This window comes from Arachis ipaensis, chromosome B4 (assembly GCF_059453495.1).
Source record: "Arachis ipaensis isolate K30076 ecotype BB chromosome B4, ASM5945349v1, whole genome shotgun sequence".
NCBI lineage: Eukaryota > Viridiplantae > Streptophyta > Magnoliopsida > Fabales > Fabaceae > Arachis > Arachis ipaensis.
The window spans coordinates 25,206,787-25,231,992 of record NC_142439.1 but is presented as its reverse complement, the minus strand read 5'-3'; the positions used below and the strand labels follow the sequence as shown (position 1 = coordinate 25,231,992).

General features: G+C 29.1%; 1 protein-coding gene and 2 long non-coding RNA genes across 4 annotated transcripts; all 3 read right to left on the bottom strand.

Annotated features, from left to right (window-relative positions):
• Positions 1-2,402: 2,402 nt before the first annotated feature.
• On the bottom strand, positions 2,403-3,086 carry LOC107637719 (uncharacterized). The gene has a single exon (XM_016341076.3). The coding sequence runs from the start codon at positions 3,004-3,006 to the stop codon at positions 2,581-2,583; it is 426 nt and encodes a 141-aa protein (XP_016196562.1). The 5' UTR covers positions 3,007-3,086; the 3' UTR covers positions 2,403-2,580.
• Positions 3,087-15,923: 12,837 nt separating this feature from the next.
• On the bottom strand, positions 15,924-19,084 carry LOC107638214 (uncharacterized). Of its 2 annotated transcripts, none has more exons than XR_001619762.3 (5): positions 18,720-19,084; positions 18,316-18,369; positions 17,716-17,816; positions 17,237-17,312; positions 15,924-16,401 (listed from the first exon to the last, which is right to left on the bottom strand). It is a non-coding gene; the product is annotated as an uncharacterized LOC107638214 (long non-coding RNA). The 2 variants fall into 2 exon arrangements; XR_015881420.1 differs by having other exon boundaries at positions 18,316-18,363.
• Positions 19,085-21,114: 2,030 nt separating this feature from the next.
• Positions 21,115-23,459, bottom strand: LOC148566957 (uncharacterized). The gene is made up of 4 exons (XR_015880728.1): positions 23,366-23,459; positions 22,315-22,463; positions 21,513-21,558; positions 21,115-21,276 (listed from the first exon to the last, which is right to left on the bottom strand). It is a non-coding gene; the product is annotated as an uncharacterized LOC148566957 (long non-coding RNA).
• Positions 23,460-25,206: the final 1,747 nt, after the last annotated feature.

The following is a 25,206-nucleotide window of genomic DNA, read 5'->3' as shown; positions in this document are numbered from 1 at the left end:
CCATAGTAAAATTCAGAATCAATGCATTCAAAAATTTCATTCCCGTACTAAAATTCAGAACATTTCCATACTAAAATTCAGAATTAAAGCATTCAGAAATTCCATTTCCATACTAAAATTCAGAATCAATGCATTCAGAAATTTTATTCCTATAGTAAAGTTTAGACATTTCTTACCAATACGCAGAGGAGGAGGAGGGGGATTACAGCTGCGTGTAGAGTTGTCAGAGCTCGTGAAAAGGAGGAGGTGAGAGAGAGGAAGAAGAGGAAGAAGGAGAAGAGAAGGGAGAGGGGTTTCTCGACGGTGGTGGTTTGGCACAAAACGAAGAGCGCCCGCGCCGTCGCCGTGGAGAAGATGACCGCGCCGACACCCGTGGAGGAGAGCACTGCATCGACGCTCGTGGAAGGGAGCACCGCGCCGTTGCCCATGGAGGAGAGCATTGCTGTCGTACATGGAGGAGAGCTGCGATCGTGAAGGGTGTGTTGATGTTTGGGATTGCTTTCGAAGGGTAGGGCTAGCTTATGGTAGTGATGAACTGAAGCACATTTCTTCCTTACCTTTTTTTTCCCTAAGTTATTTGATTGGAAAAATAATTAGTTGGAATATAATTAAAAGTTTTTCTCTAAAATTTTTAGTTATGAATAATTTTAGGCAACTTTTATAAATGTTATTTATCTAATTTTTTTTATAACTCTTATAAAATGTTGTCTTAAATTTTGTATAATGCAATATTTTTTAGGTGTTGTTTTAGATATCAAAGACAACTATTTTGGTGGGTGGCTAAAAATTTTGTTATCTTTGCCTTACTCAAAGACAACTTGTTAAAAATGTTGTCTTTTTCTATCTAAGACAACATTTCTTAAATGTTGCTTCGAATAAGGGTTATCTTAGGCCAAAAATGTTGTAGTGATATAAGAACAAGACTAAAAATTAGGAAGAAACAAGAAATCCAAAAATAAAAGAAAAACAACAGCAATCCAAAAATTCAAAAATAAGAACAAGATCAAAACCAACAAATTGAGAGGACGAAGATGTTTATAAAAATCACAGCGCACATGATAGTTGACACAAAAGTTAGGCAAACTTACATCACCAAAAAAACCACCAAAATCGCCAAATCCATTTCCAATGTCACACTTATGAATCCCATAATCTGAAACAGAGTTGCATCGGAGCAAACTCCTAGTGATTTTGGATTGCACAATAAGGATGTTGTCTCAACTATCCCAATACCACAACAGCCTTTCCTTGCTTCCGCAAAACCTATGTTGAACATTTTAAATTAGACGGGTTAATTAAAAGATTACACAACATGATTTTTCAGCAAGACATGAATGCCATGTATGAGATTATTGTATTCCAATCTTACCAAATTTTGAAGGGGATTGAACAAGGTCACAGAGAGACTTGTAAATATCAAACACAACAATCTGAAGATCTCCCAATTTATGCAAATCCTGTATTCAAAACAAAACATCATTGAATGGTTTTACAAGTTTATGGTATTTTCCAAATAGTTGTCTTTGTTTGTAGAGAAACAGTAGGAGATACCTTAACAAAACTTGAGAATGATCTAACTAGGTATGAAGAATACTGGTCAATAAGAAATGAAGGAGGAAAAAGGAAGTTGGTTATAGCAGAAGCAGAGGAGAAAGCAGAAATAGAAGTCAAAGCAAGAAGCAGAGGCGGCGAGAACGCGGCGAGGAGTAGCGGCGAGAACGCGGCGGTGAGGAGCAGCGATGCAGAAGCAGAAGCTCTCTCCCTGGCTCGCGATGGCAACAGCGACGGCGGCTCCAAACTTCGCTGGCGGCGTCCCCCTCCCCCTTCCCCTCGTATCTTTTCTTTTTATTTTATTTTATCTTTTTTTTAATAAAAAAGACGTTTTATAAAAAAAGGGTATTTTTGTCATTTAGAAAAAAAAATTATTAGAAAGGACGATTTTAAAATGTAATACAACATTAAGGACGATTCTAAATCAAAAATTACATCAGAACGGTTTCGATTCTAACCCTCAACGTTAGGGAACAAAACAATACTTATTCCATAAAATTATTATTTATGGAGTCTCTTAATCTAAGAAAATTTTTGCTTGACAAGAATAATTTTTAAAGACTTCTAGATGATAAAAAATTATTAATGAACAAATTAAATTGTTTATCTAAAATTTCTTGATAATACAATCAATTTAGATGTTCACTCTAAAATAATTGACCCAATGAATATAGGTTGCAAACATTTAATGATGAAACATAAATCATAAGCAAATATAGGAAGGCATATTTAATCAATAAAGAATATCTGAATAGTTGAAAGGAGAAGACATCATCATAATAATTTCATGATAATAAAGCCATAATCTAAATATAATTAATGATGTATAAGAGAAAAGTACAAAAGCAATATCAATATAATAAACTCATGAAATTAAAAAGAGGAACATAGTGTTTCTTACACCAAATTAAACAACAAAGATATAACAATAATGATAACATCAATCATAAAATTCTAATACTCTCACATGCATAGCCCCATGCGTAAGGAATACCATCCATATTGCATGTAAGAAATGGAAGATTTGAATTAATGGGCAGAAGGTGAAGGTGGTGGGGAGAAGAAGGGAATGCTGGTCGGGATTGAGGGCATGTTTGGCAATGGTGGAAGGCTCATCTGTGGGACTGTTGTTGGGATGGTAGGGATGCCAGCAGGAAGAGGAGGCAAAGTCGTCACCGGCTTCGGTAGCGATGATGATGGCTGTGGCAGTGATGGTACAATGGTGGGCAATGGAGGAAGGTTGCCCTGAATTGAGGGCAATGTTGGAATTGAGGGCAGAGGTGGCAATGTTGCTGTTGGTTTTGGCAAGGTTGGAATATTGATGCCAGGGGGCAAATTCGGTATTGCACTTGTTTGCAAGAGATGGCGAGCTGCTAGGCTCATGCTCATGCTTGACAAGGTGATGAGAGCAACAAGGAATGAATCCATGATGGATCTTCTTGATGATGATGCCATGATTTCAATGAACTGAGAATGGGATATAGGTATGTGTGTGTAAGTTATTTAATTTAATTTGCTTTTGGATTATGATTGCATTGGATGAGAAGCCAAAGGATGGTGCATGGTCTTATATAGGGCTTGCTAGAGAGTGTGATATGCGGACACATAACATGTTTAAATTTCAATTATTCAACATATAACTCAAGTTTGGAGAACTAATTGTTTTTGTTAGCTCACCTTCCTATTTTTGAATAAATCGTTTTTTATTATATATGTTTCTTTATTGATGTTGATACGAGGTGGTTGGTTTCCTATATGTAACTTGTAAGAGATATTCTTATTGATGAACACAAATATTCAAACGTAGGATGACCAACTTCTGATCTGATGCTTTATTCTACGTAATAATAATAAAAAGATATTATTACTAGGATAAAGTGTTTTCTGGTTTCTTGTTTAATTTAAAGAATATTTAATTTGTACTTTGTAGGATAGATGTTTGGAAGAAGGGGGGTTGGACAGATCCAAGAGTTGGTTTATCTAATGGAGTAGTTCGTTAGTAGAGTAAAAGGGGGCGATGGCCACCCCACCGGCTATTTCATGATTATTACAATGCTATATGTATTTTGTAATTATTAAAAAAATGGGTAAATACTTGAGCTTCTTTTGTGTGTTTTTTTTTTTTTTTAATGTCTGTTTATCCGGAAAATTCTGAAAGAGAAGGTAGATAAAAATACGTTTGTGCATAGTAATTTTACATGTGCCGAAAAAAAAAGGAAGAAACTTTTGTTAAACACAAAAATGTGAGTGTAGTTGTTGTAAATATAGTCTAATTTATTTCGAAATTTTGGCCCGCATTTATTCGATTTTAAAATTTTTCATATTAAATATATATTAGTGTAAGTTATTATTCCTCCAATAGTTTTCATATTATACTATTCATAGAACATAAATAACACTATTTAGTTTTGGATTTTTTATTTAAATAATAAGATATAACTTTTATTAAAATGTGTAAATTGTCAAATATTTATTTATATACGTTATGTGATACCTACCTCCCGAATACTAAAATTCATATCACAACAAAAATATATTCCGGACGTCCAATCATCGAGATATGTTGCTTTATGTTACAGATTTTGGGTACATTTTGGGATATGAAATAAATACCGAAAATAAAACTATGCACCCGGGATAAGTTTTTAGTGGTTTTCGAGTCTTAATATTCGAGATACATATTCAGACTATAGAGAGTTTTTGAATGGAAAAAGTATTTTGTGGTGCTTAAAGGATCAAAATTAGATTTGTATGCACCGTTATACATAAGTCTAAGGGAAAATTATTGTAAAGGACCGTTAAGAAGATTTAATTATTAAAAAGGATCTTTAATATTAAAATTATTAAGAAGGACCAAATTTTTTTATAATATTAAAGAAGAACAACTAAATTTTTTTATAAAAAGATAAATATATCTTTAATTATTTTTTATTTTTTTTTATAATTTTTATATTAACAATTTTTTCTAAAATTTTAGTAATTTTTATTATTTATTTATTTATTTATTTACTTTTCTGATCTTTTAGCTTTATTTTTCTTCTTGGCTAAAGATCACAAAAATAAAAAAATAAATAAAAATTATTAATAAAAATTATTAAAATTTTAAGAGAAATAAAATTTATCAACATAAAGAGTATAATTTTTAGAGACCCTGCATTTTATATTTTCTTTGGGGTATAGCATTTATGTTAATTTAGCCATTGAATTATAATAATAAAATATGATATAAATTTAAAGGTAATTTACGTTAATAAATAGAGATTAAAATTATACAGATATCCTACATAAAATTATTTGATTACACATCTGTTTTAAATATATCTATATAAATTAAATTAGATAAATTTAATTTATTAATAAGATAAAATATCTAAATAAATCGAATTAGGCCATTTCAATTTATTAAAATAAGTGAAAAATTATATCTGCACTAAATTCTTTAATAAATCTAATCAATCCAATTCAATTTATTATTATAGAAAATACATGATAAATTGAATCAGTTCATAAACTCAATTTACTATAATACATAACACGAAATAAGTATTATTGTATAAGTATCTGAAGAATAATTATTAATTTAAAATTTTAAATGACTAATTTTAAAAAATAATATTTAGTAAAACTGTTATTAAAATTTTATTTTTTATTATTATTTTAGTAATTTTTATTATTTAAGGAAAAATTATAAAAAATAATTAAAAAATAATTAAAGATATATTTGTTTCTTTATAGAAAGATTTGGTTCTTCTTCTTAAATATTATAAAAAAATTTGGTCCTTCTTAATAATTTTAATATTAAAAGTCCTTTTTAATAATTAAATATTCCTAATGGTCCTCTACAATAATTTTTCCTAAATCTAAATGTTAGATTTGTATATTATAAAAATTTAAAAAATTCAAGTACACAAATATATGAAGATTAGATTTGTGGTTTAAATGATAAATTTGTTAATTAAATTTGTATCCTTTACATCCTAATTAAACACATTATACTTTAATAATATTATAAAATATTATTTTTATAATATCAAAATTAAAAAATAAAATAAAAATAGGTGATAAAGAGAAAAAGTTAGAAGAAAAAAAAAAGAATTTTTTAATTTAAAAAAATTAATTACAATTAAAAAGTATTATATGATATATTTTTATTATAAAATTAATAATATATAATAAAGTATATAACAGATATTTTGTATTAACAAAACTCATTCAAACCCAATAAACAACTCACTAGTAACTTCATATAATTGCAATCAAAATCATAGTTTATTATAAATAAAAAAAACATGGTTTATATGCTTTGTCAAATCGGTACCGATTTTTTATTAGTAAAATTTTGGGGCTAAGGTAGATATAATAACTAAGGTTGTGAGAATCGGACCGGTCAATGAACCGGTAGAATGACTGATTTAATGGTTTAAAGGTTTAATTGAGGTTTAGCCGAAATTCAACCGGTTTAACTAAATATATATTAAAATTATTAAAAATTTAATATATAATTTTAAATATTTAAATTTAATAAATTTTAGGTTAATAAAATTTAAAACTATAGTTAAAAATTAACAAATTACTTCGACCATCATATTTTGTAACTAACAAAAATTAAAATAAAAGAAGCATATTCACCTCAGAATTTACACAAATTTCATACTCTACCACAGCACATCAACTCAGAATCAGAAAGAACAAGAAGCAGAATCACCAAATCAGAAAAAATCAGCATAAACTCAAACAATTCAAAATAAGAATGATAGCATAAAGTCATAAACAACTCAAAACTAGAAAAAATTTCAACATAAACAATGTAGTAAAGTAATGCATCATAACACCATCAACTGAGAATCAAACAAATCAGCAATAAACAAGTGAAGCAACTCAGAAATCAAAATAAATAAAATTAACAAACACAACAGAGGAAACAAATAAAAAACTAAAGTGAAAAAGGAAAGAAATCAGTGAAAATAAACAAGACCACAAAGATGTTGAGGGACGACGAAGATTGAAGAACTCACGGGCGACGGCGAAGAGCCAACGGCGGCACAGGTACGTTCGCACTTCAGATAGAGAGGTGCTCGACACAGACACAGGAGAGATGTCTCGGAGACAGAGGCATTTTTTACGACGAGAAAGAGGCGGCTGATGACGGGGACGACAGAGAAGACTGGCGGCGTCTGAGACTAATAGCGAGATAGATTGGAGAATTTTGCCATTTTGGTGAGACTGAGAGTGAGAGAGAAGAGAGAAGCAGAGAAGCTCGGGGAGCCATGCACTTCAACCACAGCTCCACCGCTTCCTTCCTCCGCCGCTGCCGTGCTCCGACAAGCGCTCCGCTCACTCTTCCACTGCTCTCCAAAGAACCTTTGAATTAGGGATTTTGATTTTGGTATGTTGGTGACACTGAGAGTGAGAGAAGGAAGAGGGGATTGGGGGCATTTGGGCTACACGTTTTGTTTTTGTTTTTTTTTTTAATTAAACCAAAACGACGACGTTTGATGTTGAAGGGGACAATCGGACTTCAAAAAAAAACTGGCCAGTTCATTCGGTTTACTGGTTAATCACCGGTTCGACCAGTTTTTTACCAGTTTTTTGCAGACCAGTTTTAAGCATTGACCAAACTGGCTAACTAACTGGTTCTCGATTAACTCAGTCGAACCGACCGATCTGGTCCAATTTTCAAAACCTTGATAATAACAATTCCTGTACGAGGCAAACGATGACCACACATTTAGAATATTTGTTTTAGATCTTAAAGAACTGGAAGATACTTTCTCCACCATAGACAATTCCTCAGACTATATATAGGTGCAGAGAAAAAGTTTGTTCATTTAAGAGATTTTGTAAATTTTAAAAAGTTTGGTCACACCTTTTAGGTTAGTACTGAAAGTAAAATTTTTTTTGTGAGAAAAGTATCTTTTAAACTTTGAAGGACCAATTAATAAAAAAATATAGAAATTAGTTCACAAATAATAAAAAATAACATTTGGGGTATACTTTGTTATTTACTATACGTCAATGCTAGACATATCAATTTCTAAGTTTCCATTACTCATAAAAAATTTTGTACTTTCCTCCAATTTCATAACCCTATCAAGTAATTCCAGAAACTTAAAACTAGCCTTCAATTTTTCACTCACCAACTTCCCATTCTTATCATTCAACTCAAAAGTATTGCCATCAACCTCATTTTTTTTCCAGGGTTAATACTTAAATTCGTCTCTGAAACGCGATCTTCATTTTCATCTTCGAATGATTTTTTTAATCAAATTAGTCCTTGAAAAATAAAATATAAGCCAAATTAGTCATTCCGTCAGTTGGATGATGACGTGTCACTTGACATATAAAAAAGTTTTTTATAGTCAAAATAGTCCTTGAAAGTCCAGACATAAGTCATTTTCATCCCTCAAATTTTAAAAATTAGTCAAACTAGTCCTTATATAATTTTTTTTATTTTTTTTCATAATATTAAATTTGAAATATTTTTTTATACTACTAATTTTAATAGAAATGTAATTGACAAACAAAACATTAGTAATTGTATCTTTTCTTCTTAAAAATTTTTTCAATAAAATTATCTCTCTCCTTTAATTCTTCTCAAAATCTCTCTTATTCTTTTCTATTCTAAAATTTTTTTCTTACATTATTACATTTTGCTGGAATATATATAAAATTGAAATGTATGTATTTATTAACCTAAACAAAGTTATATGCTCAAAATCAAAATTTATGTATGTTAACCTAAACAAAGTTATACCACTATTTCATATGTTTGAGATAGATTATATAATTTTTCTTTTAATTTCACAAATCAATGAGATAAAATAAAATAGAAAACATTATACCTATGCATAATACATGCTAGTCAGCACTAGTACATTATATAAATAGATATGCTTTGTATTAAAATAAAGTTTCTTTAGTTTTAAATGAAATATTTAAAAAATTATATTAGAATATTAAGATTCAAAAAGTGATTCCATAAATCATTTTTTCAATTATTGAGTTTTACTATATAAATTAAACAATAATAAAAATTATAATTTTAAAAAATTTAAAAGATTTAAAATTTAAAATAATTACTATATTATTTAGTAAAATTTAAAATATTAAATTTTTAAATATATAATCAACAATAATTTGATAAACACATTTAAATAAAAAAAAATTCACATAAAAAATTACAATATAAAAATATAAAATTTTAAAATACAAATGACAAAACAACTTTATAAAAATTTAATTATTTTTATTATTTTATATAAAGAGAATTTTGTTTATTAAGGTTTACAAAATAATATTAAAATTAGTAGTATAAAAAAATATTGTAAATTTAATATTATAAAAAAATTATATAAGGACTAGTTTGACTAATTTTTAAAATTTGAGGAATGAAAATGATTTACGTCTGGATTTTCAAAAACTATTTTGATTATAAAATTTTTTTTAACATGTCAAGTCACTGACCTACCACGTGGCGTGCCACGTGTCACTGACCTGTCATGTGACGTGCCACGTCATCATCCAACTGACGGAAGGACTAATTTGACTTATATTTTATTTTTCAGCGACTAATTTGATTAAAAAAACCATTCGAGAATGAAAATGAAGATCGCGTGATCTTTCAGAAATGAATTTGAGTATTAACCCTTTTTTTTCAACTCCAACAACTTCAGATTTTCGCACTCTAACTCTTTGTTCTTCTTCCTCAAATTCTCAATGATTTCTTTGTCCTAACCCAGTTTTCTTCACCCCCTTAAACAACGTCTCATAAAGCTCCTATGCCTTTTCATACTGTTGCACTTTCTTCTTCAATTTATCCTTAACATCAATTGTAGCTAGACTTTGAAATTGAAACTTCTCTTCAAGTTGACCAACTTAGGTTTTAGGTTTTTTTTTTTCTCTTGTTATCAAAACCTCTTCAACTCTGTCATAATCTTCTTTTTGCCACTTAACTCGAAGAATTTTAATGAGTTCAGGAATGCTCATCGTCTCCAAGCTTTTGTTACTGGTTGATGAGACAATTGGGGGTAGCCCAGGTTCGACTTTTGCTTGAATTGACATGACAAGGACAAAAGATTCGAACTTTGGAGAAAAAAAAAAGTAGAGTTCCAAAAATTATTGCCTTTTCTTTGTTTGAAGCTGAAAAAATGGAAGCAATGTCATTGTGAACGAGGAAGAGAGAAAGATGAAGAGAAGAAGCATGTTTTTCTTCTTTTTTATTAAAATTATAATAATAATATAAAAATATTTTTTTTAATATTATAATATTATTATTATTATCATTATTATATCTCTTTAAAGCCCAAAACAACTAAACTATTTTTAGATTATTAAAGTTCTTTAAGTCCCAACAATTACTCAAGCCACTAAACTAAATATCTCAAAAAGAAAGGGACATAAAATCGTCGGTCCGACTAAACTATCTGCTGGTTCACAAATACACTAAACTATCTGCTGGTTCAGGAATGCTCATCGTCTCCAAGCTTTTGTTACTGGTTGATGAGACAATTGGGGGTAGCCCAGGTTCGACTTTTGCTTGAATTGACATGACAAGGACAAAAGATTCGAACTTTGGAGAAAAAAAAAAGTAGAGTTCCAAAAATTATTGCCTTTTCTTTGTTTGAAGCTGAAAAAATGGAAGCAATGTCATTGTGAACGAGGAAGAGAGAAAGATGAAGAGAAGAAGCATGTTTTTCTTCTTTTTTATTAAAATTATAATAATAATATAAAAATATTTTTTTTAATATTATAATATTATTATTATTATCATTATTATATCTCTTTAAAGCCCAAAACAACTAAACTATTTTTAGATTATTAAAGTTCTTTAAGTCCCAACAATTACTCAAGCCACTAAACTAAATATCTCAAAAAGAAAGGGACATAAAATCGTCGGTCCGACTAAACTATCTGCTGGTTCACAAATACACTAAACTATCTGCTGGTTCAGGAATGCTCATCGTCTCCAAGCTTTTGTTACTGGTTGATGAGACAATTGGGGGTAGCCCAGGTTCGACTTTTGCTTGAATTGACATGACAAGGACAAAAGATTCGAACTTTGGAGAAAAAAAAAAGTAGAGTTCCAAAAATTATTGCCTTTTCTTTGTTTGAAGCTGAAAAAATGGAAGCAATGTCATTGTGAACGAGGAAGAGAGAAAGATGAAGAGAAGAAGCATGTTTTTCTTCTTTTTTATTAAAATTATAATAATAATATAAAAATATTTTTTTTAATATTATAATATTATTATTATTATCATTATTATATCTCTTTAAAGCCCAAAACAACTAAACTATTTTTAGATTATTAAAGTTCTTTAAGTCCCAACAATTACTCAAGCCACTAAACTAAATATCTCAAAAAGAAAGGGACATAAAATCGTCGGTCCGACTAAACTATCTGCTGGTTCACAAATACACTAAACTATCTGCTGGTTCAGGAATGCTCATCGTCTCCAAGCTTTTGTTACTGGTTGATGAGACAATTGGGGGTAGCCCAGGTTCGACTTTTGCTTGAATTGACATGACAAGGACAAAAGATTCGAACTTTGGAGAAAAAAAAAAGTAGAGTTCCAAAAATTATTGCCTTTTCTTTGTTTGAAGCTGAAAAAATGGAAGCAATGTCATTGTGAACGAAGAAGAGAGAAAGATGAAGAGAAGAAGCATGTTTTTCTTCTTTTTTATTAAAATTATAATAATAATATAAAAATATTTTTTTTAATATTATAATATTATTATTATTATCATTATTATATCTCTTTAAAGCCCAAAACAACTAAACTATTTTTAGATTATTAAAGTTCTTTAAGTCCCAACAATTACTCAAGCCACTAAACTAAATATCTCAAAAAGAAAGGGACATAAAATCGTCGGTCCGACTAAACTATCTGCTGGTTCACAAATACATTAAATCATGGGTCAAACCTAATAATACTAACAATTTTTGGCTTGGAACAATCTAGACCTTCCATCACGAAATCTTTTTTTTTATGCTCCGAACACTAAAAAATACTTTCTTTACTTAAGATATTTTTCTGAAAGTATATATAGTTTCATTGGGATTTAGTATGCTCAGGAAATATTAATAGACTAAATGTGACATAACACATAATTGAAGTATTAGATTTTGGAGTTGGTTTGTGTAAAAGCTCAGACCATCCGCTAGCACGATATTTTTCATTTTGGTACACAAGGTCTCACAGTTTTGTCTTTAACGATAGGAATGATAGCCGAAGCCCCCACACTCACTCGTCAAAACGCGTTCTAGGGAGAGGTATCACACCCTTATAAGGCATGCTTCGTTCCTCTCCCCAACCGATGTGGGACCTTACCGTTTGTCTATTTTTTATTTTAATTAATTAATTAATATGTTAGAATATTTTAATTTATTTAGTTTTAATTGATATGTTGAAATAATTTAATTTAATTAACTAGAAAATATGTTATTAGAATAATGATATGTTAGATTAATTTGTTTTAATTAATCAGTTGTCATATTAGAGAAAATCAATTTAAGTAATTAGAGTACATGTTAGACATATTAGTCGTGTTTAACTTGTTTTAAGAATAATTTATGAAAATAAAATATTTGAGTTCTAAAATTACCAAAATACAATTTTTTATAAAACTATATAAACCGTAGAAGGGGTCCCACAAATTTAAAATACACGTAAATCGCTGGAAGATTTCACGGTTTACGTTGATCACATATTTAGGAAGAAACCGTGGTAGAAATTCTACGATTTCTATGAAGATGCAAAATATACATAAAAATGTTAGACTCCTTCTACGATTTATGTATGCACCGAATCCCACTACATATACCAACTTAGAATAAGTTTACAATCAAATTATGAAATGGAGAAATATTATTAAATGTTTACAATAATGGCACAAGATTATGTGATCCACCAAGTAAACAAGAAATTATGAAGTACATGAAATTGTACAAGAAGGCTTGGTAATATTAGCTTCTTTTGAAAGTTTAACGATTTCGTCTGTGTAAAAATCAATTGCATCCACCCTATTGTTGCAAAGCCCAAAAAATCCAGTCTCCGGACACAATGTTAGCCATGTGTAAAGAAAGAAAAGAAGGGATGCATTGAAAAATAGCATGAGAAAACTTATGCTAAAACCAAATTCAAAATGGACAAATAATTCAGAGTGCATAATTGGATTGTTGAAGGCATACCTTTTTAGTTGGCCTTTTGGTCTGATTTCTATAATATTTAAGTTGTTAGTAGTTAAGTCAATTTTGCTTTTTCTTTTTCTTAGCAACTAGGCTAGAAAATTAACTGTAAATAATAATAATAAAAAAATTATAGCATATTAAAAAAGAATATTAAAAATACTAAAAATATATTATATCAAAAAGATCATCAAAAATTTTTAAATTTGTTTCAATTACTATAAAATAAATATTTAATTTTTTTATTATTTTTAGTACTCTCTTTTATAATTGTAATTTTCGTATACTATGTTTTAGTATAGTTTTCTATAATATAAATAATGATTCCATTAAAAAAGATAAATTAAATAAAAAATTAATTATAAATAATAATAAAATCATACACGTTGGATTTCAAAATAATATTAAAAATAAGATTATTGAGAGTACTAAAATAAGAGTACGATGTAAAAAATACTAAAGTAACATTTTCACGTTAATAAAAAATGTAACATATTTGATTAAATATTCTTTTAAAAATATATTTTGTCTATTTTTATATGTTATTTTTATTTTAGTAAGTAAATATTAATTTTATTATAAAATTAACTAATAAGATCTATTTAAGACCGATTCAACAACAATTTCATAATAACAACCATCAACACAAGTAAATCAAACATAATTATAAAATATATTTTACCCTTAATTTTATACAAACTCTCTCGTTTGTAAACGGTAATTCAAACACACTAAAACTTGTGTGTAAAAATTAACTTCAATTACCGAAAGCATCTTCATAACAACGAATACATTTAGAACTCGGAGCATGCATAAACCGTTGGACCCGTTCATATTTTGCATCCTCACAGAAACCATGGAATCCCTACCACAGTTTTTTCCCAAATGCGTGATCAACGTAAACCGTGGTCCTCCGGCGGTTTACGTGTATTTTAAATTCGTGGGACTCCTTTTACGGTTTACATAGTTTCGTAGAAAGTTGCATTTTCGTATCCAAACTGCAAAAATTGTATTTCGATAATTTTATAACTCAAATGTTTTATTTTCGTAAATTGTCCTTGTTTTAATTAGTTAGTTTAACTTTTTTTATTTAATTAGTTGACATGTTTATTTATTTAGATCCTTTAGATAAAGGAGTAATACTTAAGAGTGAACAATAAAAGGTGATTAATTATAGATGAAGTTCATTTTTTTATTGAAAATTTAATTATATTAGAATATTATTAATTAATATTATTTTATGATTACTTCTGTAAAATTCAGCTTTTTTTAATTAAATTAGTTTGTTACTTAATTATAATACTTAATTACATTAAATTATTTAATTACTTAATTATAAAATATAATTAAGTTATTTTATTACTTAATTATAATTAAGTTATTAGTATTGAATATGAAATTAGTTAAAAAAATTAATCAATCGTATTTTTGTAGACACTTGGATTATTCTTATCACATCGTATGATGTTTATTTTAGATACAAAAATACTACTTATTCTTTAAATTTTAGTCTTTGGTCAGTCTTTTAATTTAAATAATATTATTTAATTATTTTTAATTAAAAAATATTTTTATTTTTAGATAAATACATTGTTAATTAAAATTAGTTTAAATTTATAAACTAAAATTTTCTAACTTCCTATCCACATAATAATAGAAAATTTTTTAATGTGGAGATAAAAATAGTATTTTCTTTAAATATTGATATTTAAAGTATATTACAATATTATAGATGTGTAAAAAATGTAATTCAACATGCATCTTGCATGCTTACAGGATGTTAATACGTGTCCAACATGATTATTTTAATAAAATAAATTACAATCTCCCATTTGATCCATGTGATGACTTGAAGATTCAACAACTATAATGCACAATATTTTATGTTGAAATAATCAAATCATCATCCTTACCTAAATTGAATTAATTGAATCATGGTGGTAGATGTCTAATAATGACATGGTTCCTTCCATGCATCACAAAATCAACTCAACTCAACATGTAACTTCCATATCGTGAATACCAGTAAATAAGTAAAAATGTAACTTTAATTAAATTCATTAGTGTCATAACAAATAAGCAACACATACAGTCATACATACTAGTGTGATAACCCGTGCAATGCACGGAATTCACGAGATTTAAACCTTTTTAAAAGAAAAATACTAAGAATATAACTAAAATGTATTGTATAAAAATAGATATGTTGTATTAATTTTGGATAATTACAAAATTATCACTACACTAAAATAAAAAATTAGAATACAACAATTATTCAATATGTCAATAAATAGTATAACATATTTTGTAAGATAATAAAAGATAATAAAATATTCAAACAATTGTTAGACACTAAAAAAACAGAAAAAAGAAGTCCAACAAAGATGTAGTTTACTATTACGTATTATCTTAAAAACACATAACGTCAAGATACCTACTGATAGCAAAACAAAATATATACAACATATATAAATTTATTTATTAAACAAAAAATAAAATATGTCCAAGACAACTTAACATATAATTCAAAATATCCATCAAATAGAGTTATACATAGGAGGCCTAACGTCGCTGAATCGATAACTCTATCTGGCGGTTAGCTATCGAGCTGGGTTTCAAAGTAATGATATCACCCTCTTTTAAATTGTATATTCTACAACATTCACTCCATCCGACCCCAAATTTCCATTCTCCACGTCTTCCTCCACTATTCAGTAAGTGAAAAAAGAACACATTCTTCCCTACATTGGAATTTGGACCAGTGATCGTCCAAATCGAACCTTCTCCAGATTGTTTAAGATACGCAGTAAATTTTGAAGCCAAATACTGCAATGAATAATTCATAGTTAACATAAACATAATATTTTCATACACAATGAATAACAGATTTAGGAAGAACATCCAATAAGCTTGCAGGAAAAAAAAAAAAAGAAAACACTCTTTTGAGATCAAGTTACCAATCTAGATTGTCCGAGATCTGAAGCTGTGATGTTCTTTTCATAAGAAACCTGTGGAGTATATCTAATTCAGGATAATATGAATATGTTAGTCACCACACTAAAAAATAGCAAGCTATCCCATGATATTAAAATCCAAAACACAAGGAAAAAAGTTACATCTAGCATTACCTAGGATCAACCAATTCATTTATCGTGTTACTTTGTTCATTGACAAATCTATCGGATTATGTGGATTATCCCCTACCAGTGCCCCATCTTGATCATTGTCTTCATCACCATCTGATGAAAACTGATCATCCGATGGTTCAGACCCAGATAGAACAATCACATCAGCTGATGAGTCCTCATCCATCCTGGTATACTTTATGTGGAACACTCTTGATACATTATCAAGTGTCTCTGGGTCCATTAGCTCAGGAACATAGCAGTCATGATCAAGGTGAACTTGGATGGGTTGGTTGTCCTTATCCCACAATGAAATAAAAAAATTCCAAAACCAACATACCTAAATTGAACAGATGCCCCTCTATCGATAAGATAGAAAGTTCTAATCTGTTCAAATGAGGAGTCAGTTATGAGCAACTAATCATTCTTTCTTATCACTTCCAGCACTAAACAATTATCTAACTCGTCAATGACATAGAACATTGGCCTTAATCGTTCCCCATGAGTTGAAACAAAAGTTGGGGGAAGAGCTTTGTCACCCTATATTCAAATTTCTTCTCAAAGTTAATTCATATGTAACAAAACATGCTAAAAAAGCTTCACATAATTTTACCTAATTATTTAGCAAAGAGAGGTATTTTAAATCTACCATTATTACCAACTGAACAACACAAGAGAACAATAATCACGTAAATGAACTAACATTATAATGAGAAGAAAGCTTTAGCATAAATAATTGAGAAGATTCTAGTTCAGTAAACAGCTCAATAAATTTAAACAAAATATCCATAGAAAAGTGACAAAGGGGCAAAGCAATCACTCTCAGACATGCAGAAAATAAAAAATTAAAGAACATAAAGTCAAATCAGGAATCTAATTAATTGAGATTAATACTACTGCCCAAAACTACACATTGGCCATCAAGCTTATTAAGAATCAAAGAGAAAACTGAGAGATTTCAACAATGAAAAACAAATTTCTGTTATTTGGATGGATTCTGAAACCAAATCATGTACATGAACTTCGAATCATCTTTTCAGGTATTAATAAATGTTGAATCTTTAAAGTCAGTATCAATATATGTATGATTAGTAAACATTATATTATTTATTTTGAATGGGCATTGATAATTTATCAAAACTAATCTTTTTAGAGTTGTTGTAGTCTACACCCATTTGAGATTAGAAAGATCAGGAACACAGAATTAGCTAATCAAACTCATCTAACAGGGAAAAGAAACTATCAAGAGGAGGAAAGTAGAAAAGACCACTAACTGAATATAAATTAAAAACAAACCATTCGAAGTTAAAGATTTAACCCACCTATTTAATCGGTTAACATGCATGATATAATATTCCATAATATATTTCGTTACCTGCTTACTGAAAAGCCGAAATCTAAAAACCAGTTCTTTTCCATTGGGCCAGTATTGCTGGGTTGCTAAAAACCTCCTATTAGCACATAACGGTGCGATTAGAATTTAAGACTGAGACTTTTAACCAAGAAACCAACTAACTAAGTATACAAAAAAAAAGTAACAAATTAAAAGCACATTAATGAAAAATACGCAAGAGACCATGTTGGAAAACTACTACACAACATATTTTACAGATTACAACAACTTCTGAAATCTGGCCTACATATATATGAGAAGCCAATAAAATTAAATTACAACATGAAAAATATCTGAGAAAGAATTAAAAAAAAATTATAGATGGCATAACATCGATATTTAATTGACATTAACATTTTCAAAAGTTAATCTGAAATATATTGAATGGAAAAGTAAATGAGACTTCAATCGAATTGAAAATGCAGCAAAGAAAACATCTTCTTTAATGGTCAGTACCATACCTGTTTGGATCTTCTCTATTTGCATCCATCGCGATTCAGCCTTATCAGATAGAGAGACTTTGTATGAAGATTTAAGAACAGAGAAAAGATCTTGTCTCTTACTGCAAAAGAGAGTATTATAATAAAGTAAACCCTAATATAAGATTTCAAGAAATTCAATAAAAATAAGTGATAAAATTGAATCCAGAAACATAAAGAACAAACAGCAACCATTGATAAACAAAAGAAGAAATAGATGAACAAAAATATGGTTATTTATTCTAGTAAACTAAATTTCTACTAATGCTAATTATAATGTTGAGAAGTTTCAGAAAGCTAACCACTACTACTAATAATAATTTAAACAAACAATCATGAATTGTGAATTTGTTAATTAGAATATGCATTACAAACGATATGAAAAAAAGAAAATATACAAAAATTAGATCAATATTAAAATATAAAAGACCAGAATGAATATTCAAAAATCAATAAATATGATAAAACTGGTTTCAAAAAAATCTTTTTTATATTTTAAAATAATCGATAAAATATGTAAACAATGATTATATTTTTTAAGCTGAGGAAGAGTTTACAAAACCTAAAAGAATAAAGCCATACCTGAGAATATGAAATTGGGATTAATAGTTGGGGTACTTTCCAAAATAACTGATCCTTGTAGAGAACACAAAAAAAAAAAATTCAATGTAAAATTAAAATCATGCTAACAGAAAGCATGAACAAAAACAACTTGATAAGAATCAGATGTTGCGCTCAAGGAAGCATGAGACATGTCATGTGTTGAAAATCAACTGTTTCTTTCTTTCCCTTTAAATTTGCAGCTAAACTTTCACTGAATAATACATGCATGTCCAAAAAAAATAAAAGTTTAAAGGCAAAGAAAGCTAGCAAAACTGAAAAGAAAATGAAAAGAAAAAATACAAAACAGAAAACTTAGTTACCAGTGCAACCATTAGAGCAAAAGCTGAAATTGATGCTTGATTTTTAGTTTTTAAAGGATTTACCTTAACAGCACCTCCGTTGTTACTTGGCTGAAGTTTAGTGTCTCGATCTGTCAAAACCTGAAGATAATGAAGTATCCGCCGAGTCACCGAGCAACACTGGTCTGTCGCACGGATTGGAAGCACTGGGAGCCACCGCAGATGAGGACAGGTTGGTACCTTGTAGGAGGATATGGGCTTTTGAATATGAGAAAGTCCGGTGGTAGACTTTTCGGGTTGAGCGAGGTGAAAGGATACAGAGAAAGACGAAGGAGGTTCAGTAAGTATGTTGTTGTCGCGTTTCTTTCTTTTTTTTTTTCGCTGGGGGAAAGGTGGAAAGAGTGGGTCGTGACCTTTGGATTTTTACTCTTTGCTGGTGTTTACTGTTGATCTTCTTATACCTAAAAAAAAATTAAAAGAACACAAAAATAAAAGATAGTTAATTTTTTTTTAAAAAAAGATTATACTGGACCATTATGAAGAATTAATTACTAATGATGATAAAAACTTTTAGTATTCGAATTCTTAAGAAGCACTTAATTTTTTTTAGTATTTATCACAATTAAAAAGAAGGGTTAAATCTTGAAAAAATATATCATGAATTATTTTCTTTATTTATTTCTGAGTTTTTTATATTAATAAATTTGATGTATCCTAAACTTTAAGTAATGTTCACATTTTTTTCAATTGTTTTTCTATTGTTAATGCGCATAAAAATGACGAAAAATCACAAAATGCTAAAAAAAAAAAACAATAAAAAACTAAATTATTAATAAAAATTTTACGTGACACAAAAATCATTAAGATACAAATTATGAAAATTAGATAAAAAATAATTACGGATATATTTATTTTTTTTTTAAAATATTTGCTCCTTCATAAATATGATAGATGTTAAAACAAAAAGCTGATTATTCTTAACAAATTTGGTACTAAAAGTGTTTTTAATAGGACTTAATTAATGATCTTGAGTTCAAGTAATAAAAAACTGACCTTTTCTATTCTCAACTTGTAATCTCTTTTTAATTAGATATTTTTTTTATATAATCTTATAGTAGAATAACAATAAGACATTTTTATAAAATTCTAATCAACTCAAAGAAAATTAGAACCAACTAATATTCACCATAATTATAGTTTGAAAAATTAATATTTACTTTTTAATGATTCAAATGAAATTTATAAACCAGAATGAAAAATATTTTACTTAAAAATTATGACTAAAATCACCAACAATCAGTTCTTTCTTCACTTTTGAACAGATATTATTGTGTTCATGTAAAAATTTTCTAAAAAGGTTAAACGTGCCTCAACCTTGAACCAATAGCAAACTACTCTGTAAGAATATACGATACATGTTAAAAAAAATTTTGATTATTGTTACTAATTTTGGTATTCAAATTCTTTTTAATAAGACTTAATTAATAATCTTGAGTTCAAGTAATAAAAAACTGACCTTTTCTATTCTCAACTTCTCTCTTTTTAATTAGATATTGTTTTGATATAATCTTGAACGGAATAAGATTAACAGATTTTTATAAAATTTTAATCACCTCAAAGATAATTAGAACCAACTAATATTCACCATAATTATAGCTTGAAAAAATCAACACTTACTTCTTAATGATTCAAATAAAATCTATAGACCACAATGAAAAGTATTTTAGTTAAAAATTATTACCCAAATTACCAACAATTAGATTTTTCTTTACTTTTGAACAGACCTTATCAAAGCAAAGGTAACATCCTAGGAATCTTTCTCGAGAGATGTCTATGTCAGTACCATGTTATCAACTTGTAACCAGAGTATCAAAGCAAAGGTAAAATCCTAGGAATCTTTCTCCACCACATAAGTAAAACCAGAATGAAACTTTAATACCTATGAAAAATGAATTTTATATAATGCAATCTGCAAATAATGGAAAATGAAAACAGTAAGGACCACACTTCAAAATATATGATGCTGCAAACCGAACGAAGGCCCACAAATGGCAAAATGACACTAATAGGTAATGGATCCAACAAGAGCATAATTTTCGAGAAGCCAATTCAAAAATAAATAAGAAAGTTTTCTCTAGAAAATTCATTTAAACCCATCAATTATGAAGATTGACCCAGATAAAAATCAAATAAAAAACACAAACTTTTATCAATCACGCAAAAGAGGTTAGCTGAAACTTCAAGACATTTGAAAAACAAAATAAATCCTACACCCAAAAAAAGGACAAATTTGAGACCAACCCACAACAATTCAAATCAACTAATAACTTTTTTCTCATCGATAATTTTCTTTCAACCTGAACCTAGATTAGAAAATCATTAAGGAGGTTCATTAAAGTCTTACTTTAAAACTTTACCAACTTCCTGAAAACATATGAAGATAAGTGGATTTTTGTCCTACGAGAGAGAGAGAGAGAGAGAGAGAGAGAGAATATTATCATCGGCGCTGCGAGCAAGACTGCTGCCTCCATAAGAAGAGAAGACCCGATTAGACAAAGAATCAGGTAAAAACCATGATTCTTAGTGCATGAGTAAACCAATTGACCTGTGATGTTTAATATCACAGAGGGGAAACACCTTCCTACATAATTAGAAGAAGAAGTTAGAAAACATACTAACATAGGTTTAATTAATGTTAATGATGAATTCCTACAAACTAATAAGCATACAATCAGATCTTTCTTTACTTTTGAACAGACCTTATTGTGTCTCTGTGAAACTTTACTTAGAAATTCAAAAGTGGCTCAACCTTGAACCGATACCAAACCAGTGTGTAAGAATATATAAATCATGCTAAACAACGATCAAGAAAATTACCTGCGAGTCGTGCACTGGCAAAAGAGAACAGTATCACGGGTGGTGCCTGAAATACAAAGATGTCTATGTCAGTACCATGTTATCAACTGTTAACCAGAGTGTCAAAGCAAAGGTAAGATCATAGGAATCTTTCTCCACCACATAAGTAAAACCAGAATGAAACTTCAATACCGATGAAAAGTGAATTTTATATAATGCAATCGGCAAATAATGGGAAATGAAAACAATAAGAACCACACTGCAAAATATATCATGCTGCAAACCAAATGAAGCCTCACAAATTGCAAAATCACACTAATAGGAAATGGATCCAGCAAGAGCATAATATTCGAGAACCCAATTTGGAAATGAATCAGAATATTTTCTCTAGAAAATTCATTTAAACACATCAATTATGAAGATTGACCCAAATAAAAATAAAATAAAAAATATAAACTTTTATCACTCATGCAAAAGAGCTCGGCTAAAACTTCAAGAAATTTGAAAAACAAAATAAAACCAAAACCCAAAAAAAAAGACAAATTTGAGACGAACCCACACTAATTCAAAATCAACTAATCACTTTTTTTCTCATGGATAATTTTCTTTCAACCTGAACCTAGATTAGAAAATCATGAAGGAGGTTGATTAAAGTCTTACTTTATCAGTTTACTAATTAACTTCCTGAAAACATATGAACATAAGTCAATTTTTATCCTACCATACCAAAGATAACATAACTTTGATTACTAAAGGAAACATGAGAGAGAGAGAGAGAGAGAGAGAGAGAGAGAGAGAGAGAGAGAGAGAGAGAGAGAGAAACTATTATCATGGGCGCTGCTAGCAAGCCTGCTGCCTCCATCAGAAGAGAAGACCCCATTAATCAAAGAATCAGCTCAAAATCATGATTCTTGGTGGATGAGTAAACCAATTGACATGTGATGTTTAATATCACAGAGGAGAAACACCTTCCTATATAATTAGAAAAATAAGTTAGAAAACATACTAACATAGGTTTAATTAATGTTAATGATGAATTCCTACAAACTAATAAGCATAAAATTTATTCTGAAAACACATGATTAACTAACAATCAGAAGATAAAAGCATCAAAGATTGTAAACACATAATAATCAAAACCCACCATTTGTTCCAAGGGATCCATATCCACAGGAAATAAAATTTAAAGAGAAGAAAATATCTACTCATTACACATAACGTTATAATCTACTAACTTTAAAACATCTGCACTAAAAAAGCTTTCTCCTGGATTTCCTTTACAGTGCATATCGAAGTTATAGTTATATGAAAGTGCTCAAGCTTAACTTCAACCGGGATGGCAATAATTCAAACTCTCATCCATGTACATCAGAAACCCAAAAAGCACACAGTTATACCTAAGAGACACCTAATGAAGCACTAAGAGACAGAGAAGAGGAAACCACAACGAAACCCAAGAATCTAATATTATGCACAATTTCACTTAACTCTTAAAAAATATCCCACTTCTAATCGAAATGAGACGAAATAGAACAGACAAAAATTCCCCAATTACTACCTCCTTCCCCCAACTTACCCCTCAACTAACCTCATCCCAAAAACCTAAAATCACTCGTAAATCTCAAATTTATCCCCAAAACGCAGAAGATCGAAAACGCGGCACAATTCCACCTAAAAATCAGTATCCAAATTCACCACACCATACACAAACGATTGCACAAGCTGCCAAAATCGAGCCCAACGCAGAACGCGAGAAAATCAACCATAGATTTGCAAAGAAAATAAAAAACCAGACATGAAAGAAGGGGGATAATAAAAGATTCCTAGAGAGAGAAAGTCTAGGCTTTTGATACAGAGAGAGAAAGAGCATGAACTCATAGTGACATTGAGGTGGCTCCATTGAAGCTTGTGACTGATCCCCCCGGGCCAAAGAGTGTCGAGGAGCCAAAGCGTTATGGTTTCAAAAAGGGAATATGTTAAACAAAAAAAAAAAAGGGAATATGCATCTAATATTACTTTATGCATTTATAAATAACAAAAAAAATATATAACAAAATGCATACATATTAAAAAAATAATGAGTCAAATATATGTTAAACAAAATAGAGATAGAATAAAAAAACAAAAAATTAAAAGAAAGAAGAAGAAGAAAAAAGAGAAAAAAGATTTAAAAAAAATTAAAAAAATATGAGAAACAGTAAAGAAATTTAGTAATATACATCCCATGAATTTTTTTTAAAAAATTCAAAAATCATTTAACCTTTTTAACTTGGTCAAATTTAAAAAGTGTGAAAAGATTATATATGAGCATGTAATCCATTAATGTGAGCATGAAAAGATTATATGTGACCGAAAAAGTTTGCATAATGGAATAGAAACAAATTGTTCACATATAAACTTTTCACATTTTTTAAATTTGACCAAATTAAAAAAGTTAAATGATTTTTTAATTTATGAAAAAAATTAATGGAATGTATACTACTAAATTTACATTTTACTGTTTCAAATCCTTTTTTTTTATTTTTCTTATAAATCTTTTTTCTCTTTTTTCTTCTTCTTCTTTCTTTTAATTTTTTATTTTTTGTATTCTGTCTGTATTTTGTTTAACATATATTTGACTCATTATTTTTTTAATATATATATATATATATTGTTATTTATAAATGCATAAAGTAATATTTTTTTTACTAATTATTTATAAATGTATTAAGCGGAAATATATTTTTTTCGATAAAAAGGGAAGAAAGAAATCATAAAAAGAATGTCACAATACAAGAAAACACACACAGACATATTTTTTATTTTTTAAAACTCAGTAAAATAATTTATGTAAGAGTGATAGTTATTTAGAATGTTTCAATTTTCATTCTATTAATAGAAAAAAAAATTTTCTTTGTATAAAAAAGGGAAGTAGAAATAAGTACAAATTATAACACAATTGAAAAGAAATACATTTTTTCAATGATTTTGGGGTTCATTATTTATATTATTGCATACATTTAAATAACTTGTAAGGAAAAAAAAAAGATATCATATATATATATATATACCAAACAAAGCACATGTCTATTGATAAACCACTATTTTATGGTTTATCTTGTGCTCAATTGAGTGGTTTTTATCAACTCTTTACCCACTTATTCATATTATTTGCATGGTTTTACATTTGCCTTCCTAATTATGTGCTTTGATTGAAAACATGCTTCTTTGGCCTTAAGTTCCCTATGTTTAAATCCTCTCTTATTACCATTAGATGCATTGATATGTGTGTTAAGTGATTTCAGGGATTATAGGGCAGGAATGGCTCAGAGGATGGAAAGGAAGCATGCAAAAGTGGAAGGAATACAAGAAGTTGAAGGAACTGCTAAAGCTGTCCAGCCTGACCTCTCTGCACTCAAACAGTCATAACTTGAGCTACAGAGGTCCAAATGATGCAGTTCCAGTTGCGTTGGAAAGCTAACACTTGGGGCTTCACAACGATATATAATTTTCCATAGCTGCCCCGAAGTTAGGTGATGCGAACGCGTGAATGACGCGCCTGCGTCGCATCTGCGAATTGCAATCCGTGCGAACGCATGGACGACGCCTCCGCGTCGCTTTCCCGTGACCTGAACATAACAGAAATTACTGGGAGCGATTTCTGGGCTGTTTTTGACCCAGTTTTCAACCCAGAACACACAGATTAGAGGCTATAAAGTGGGAGAATGCATCCATT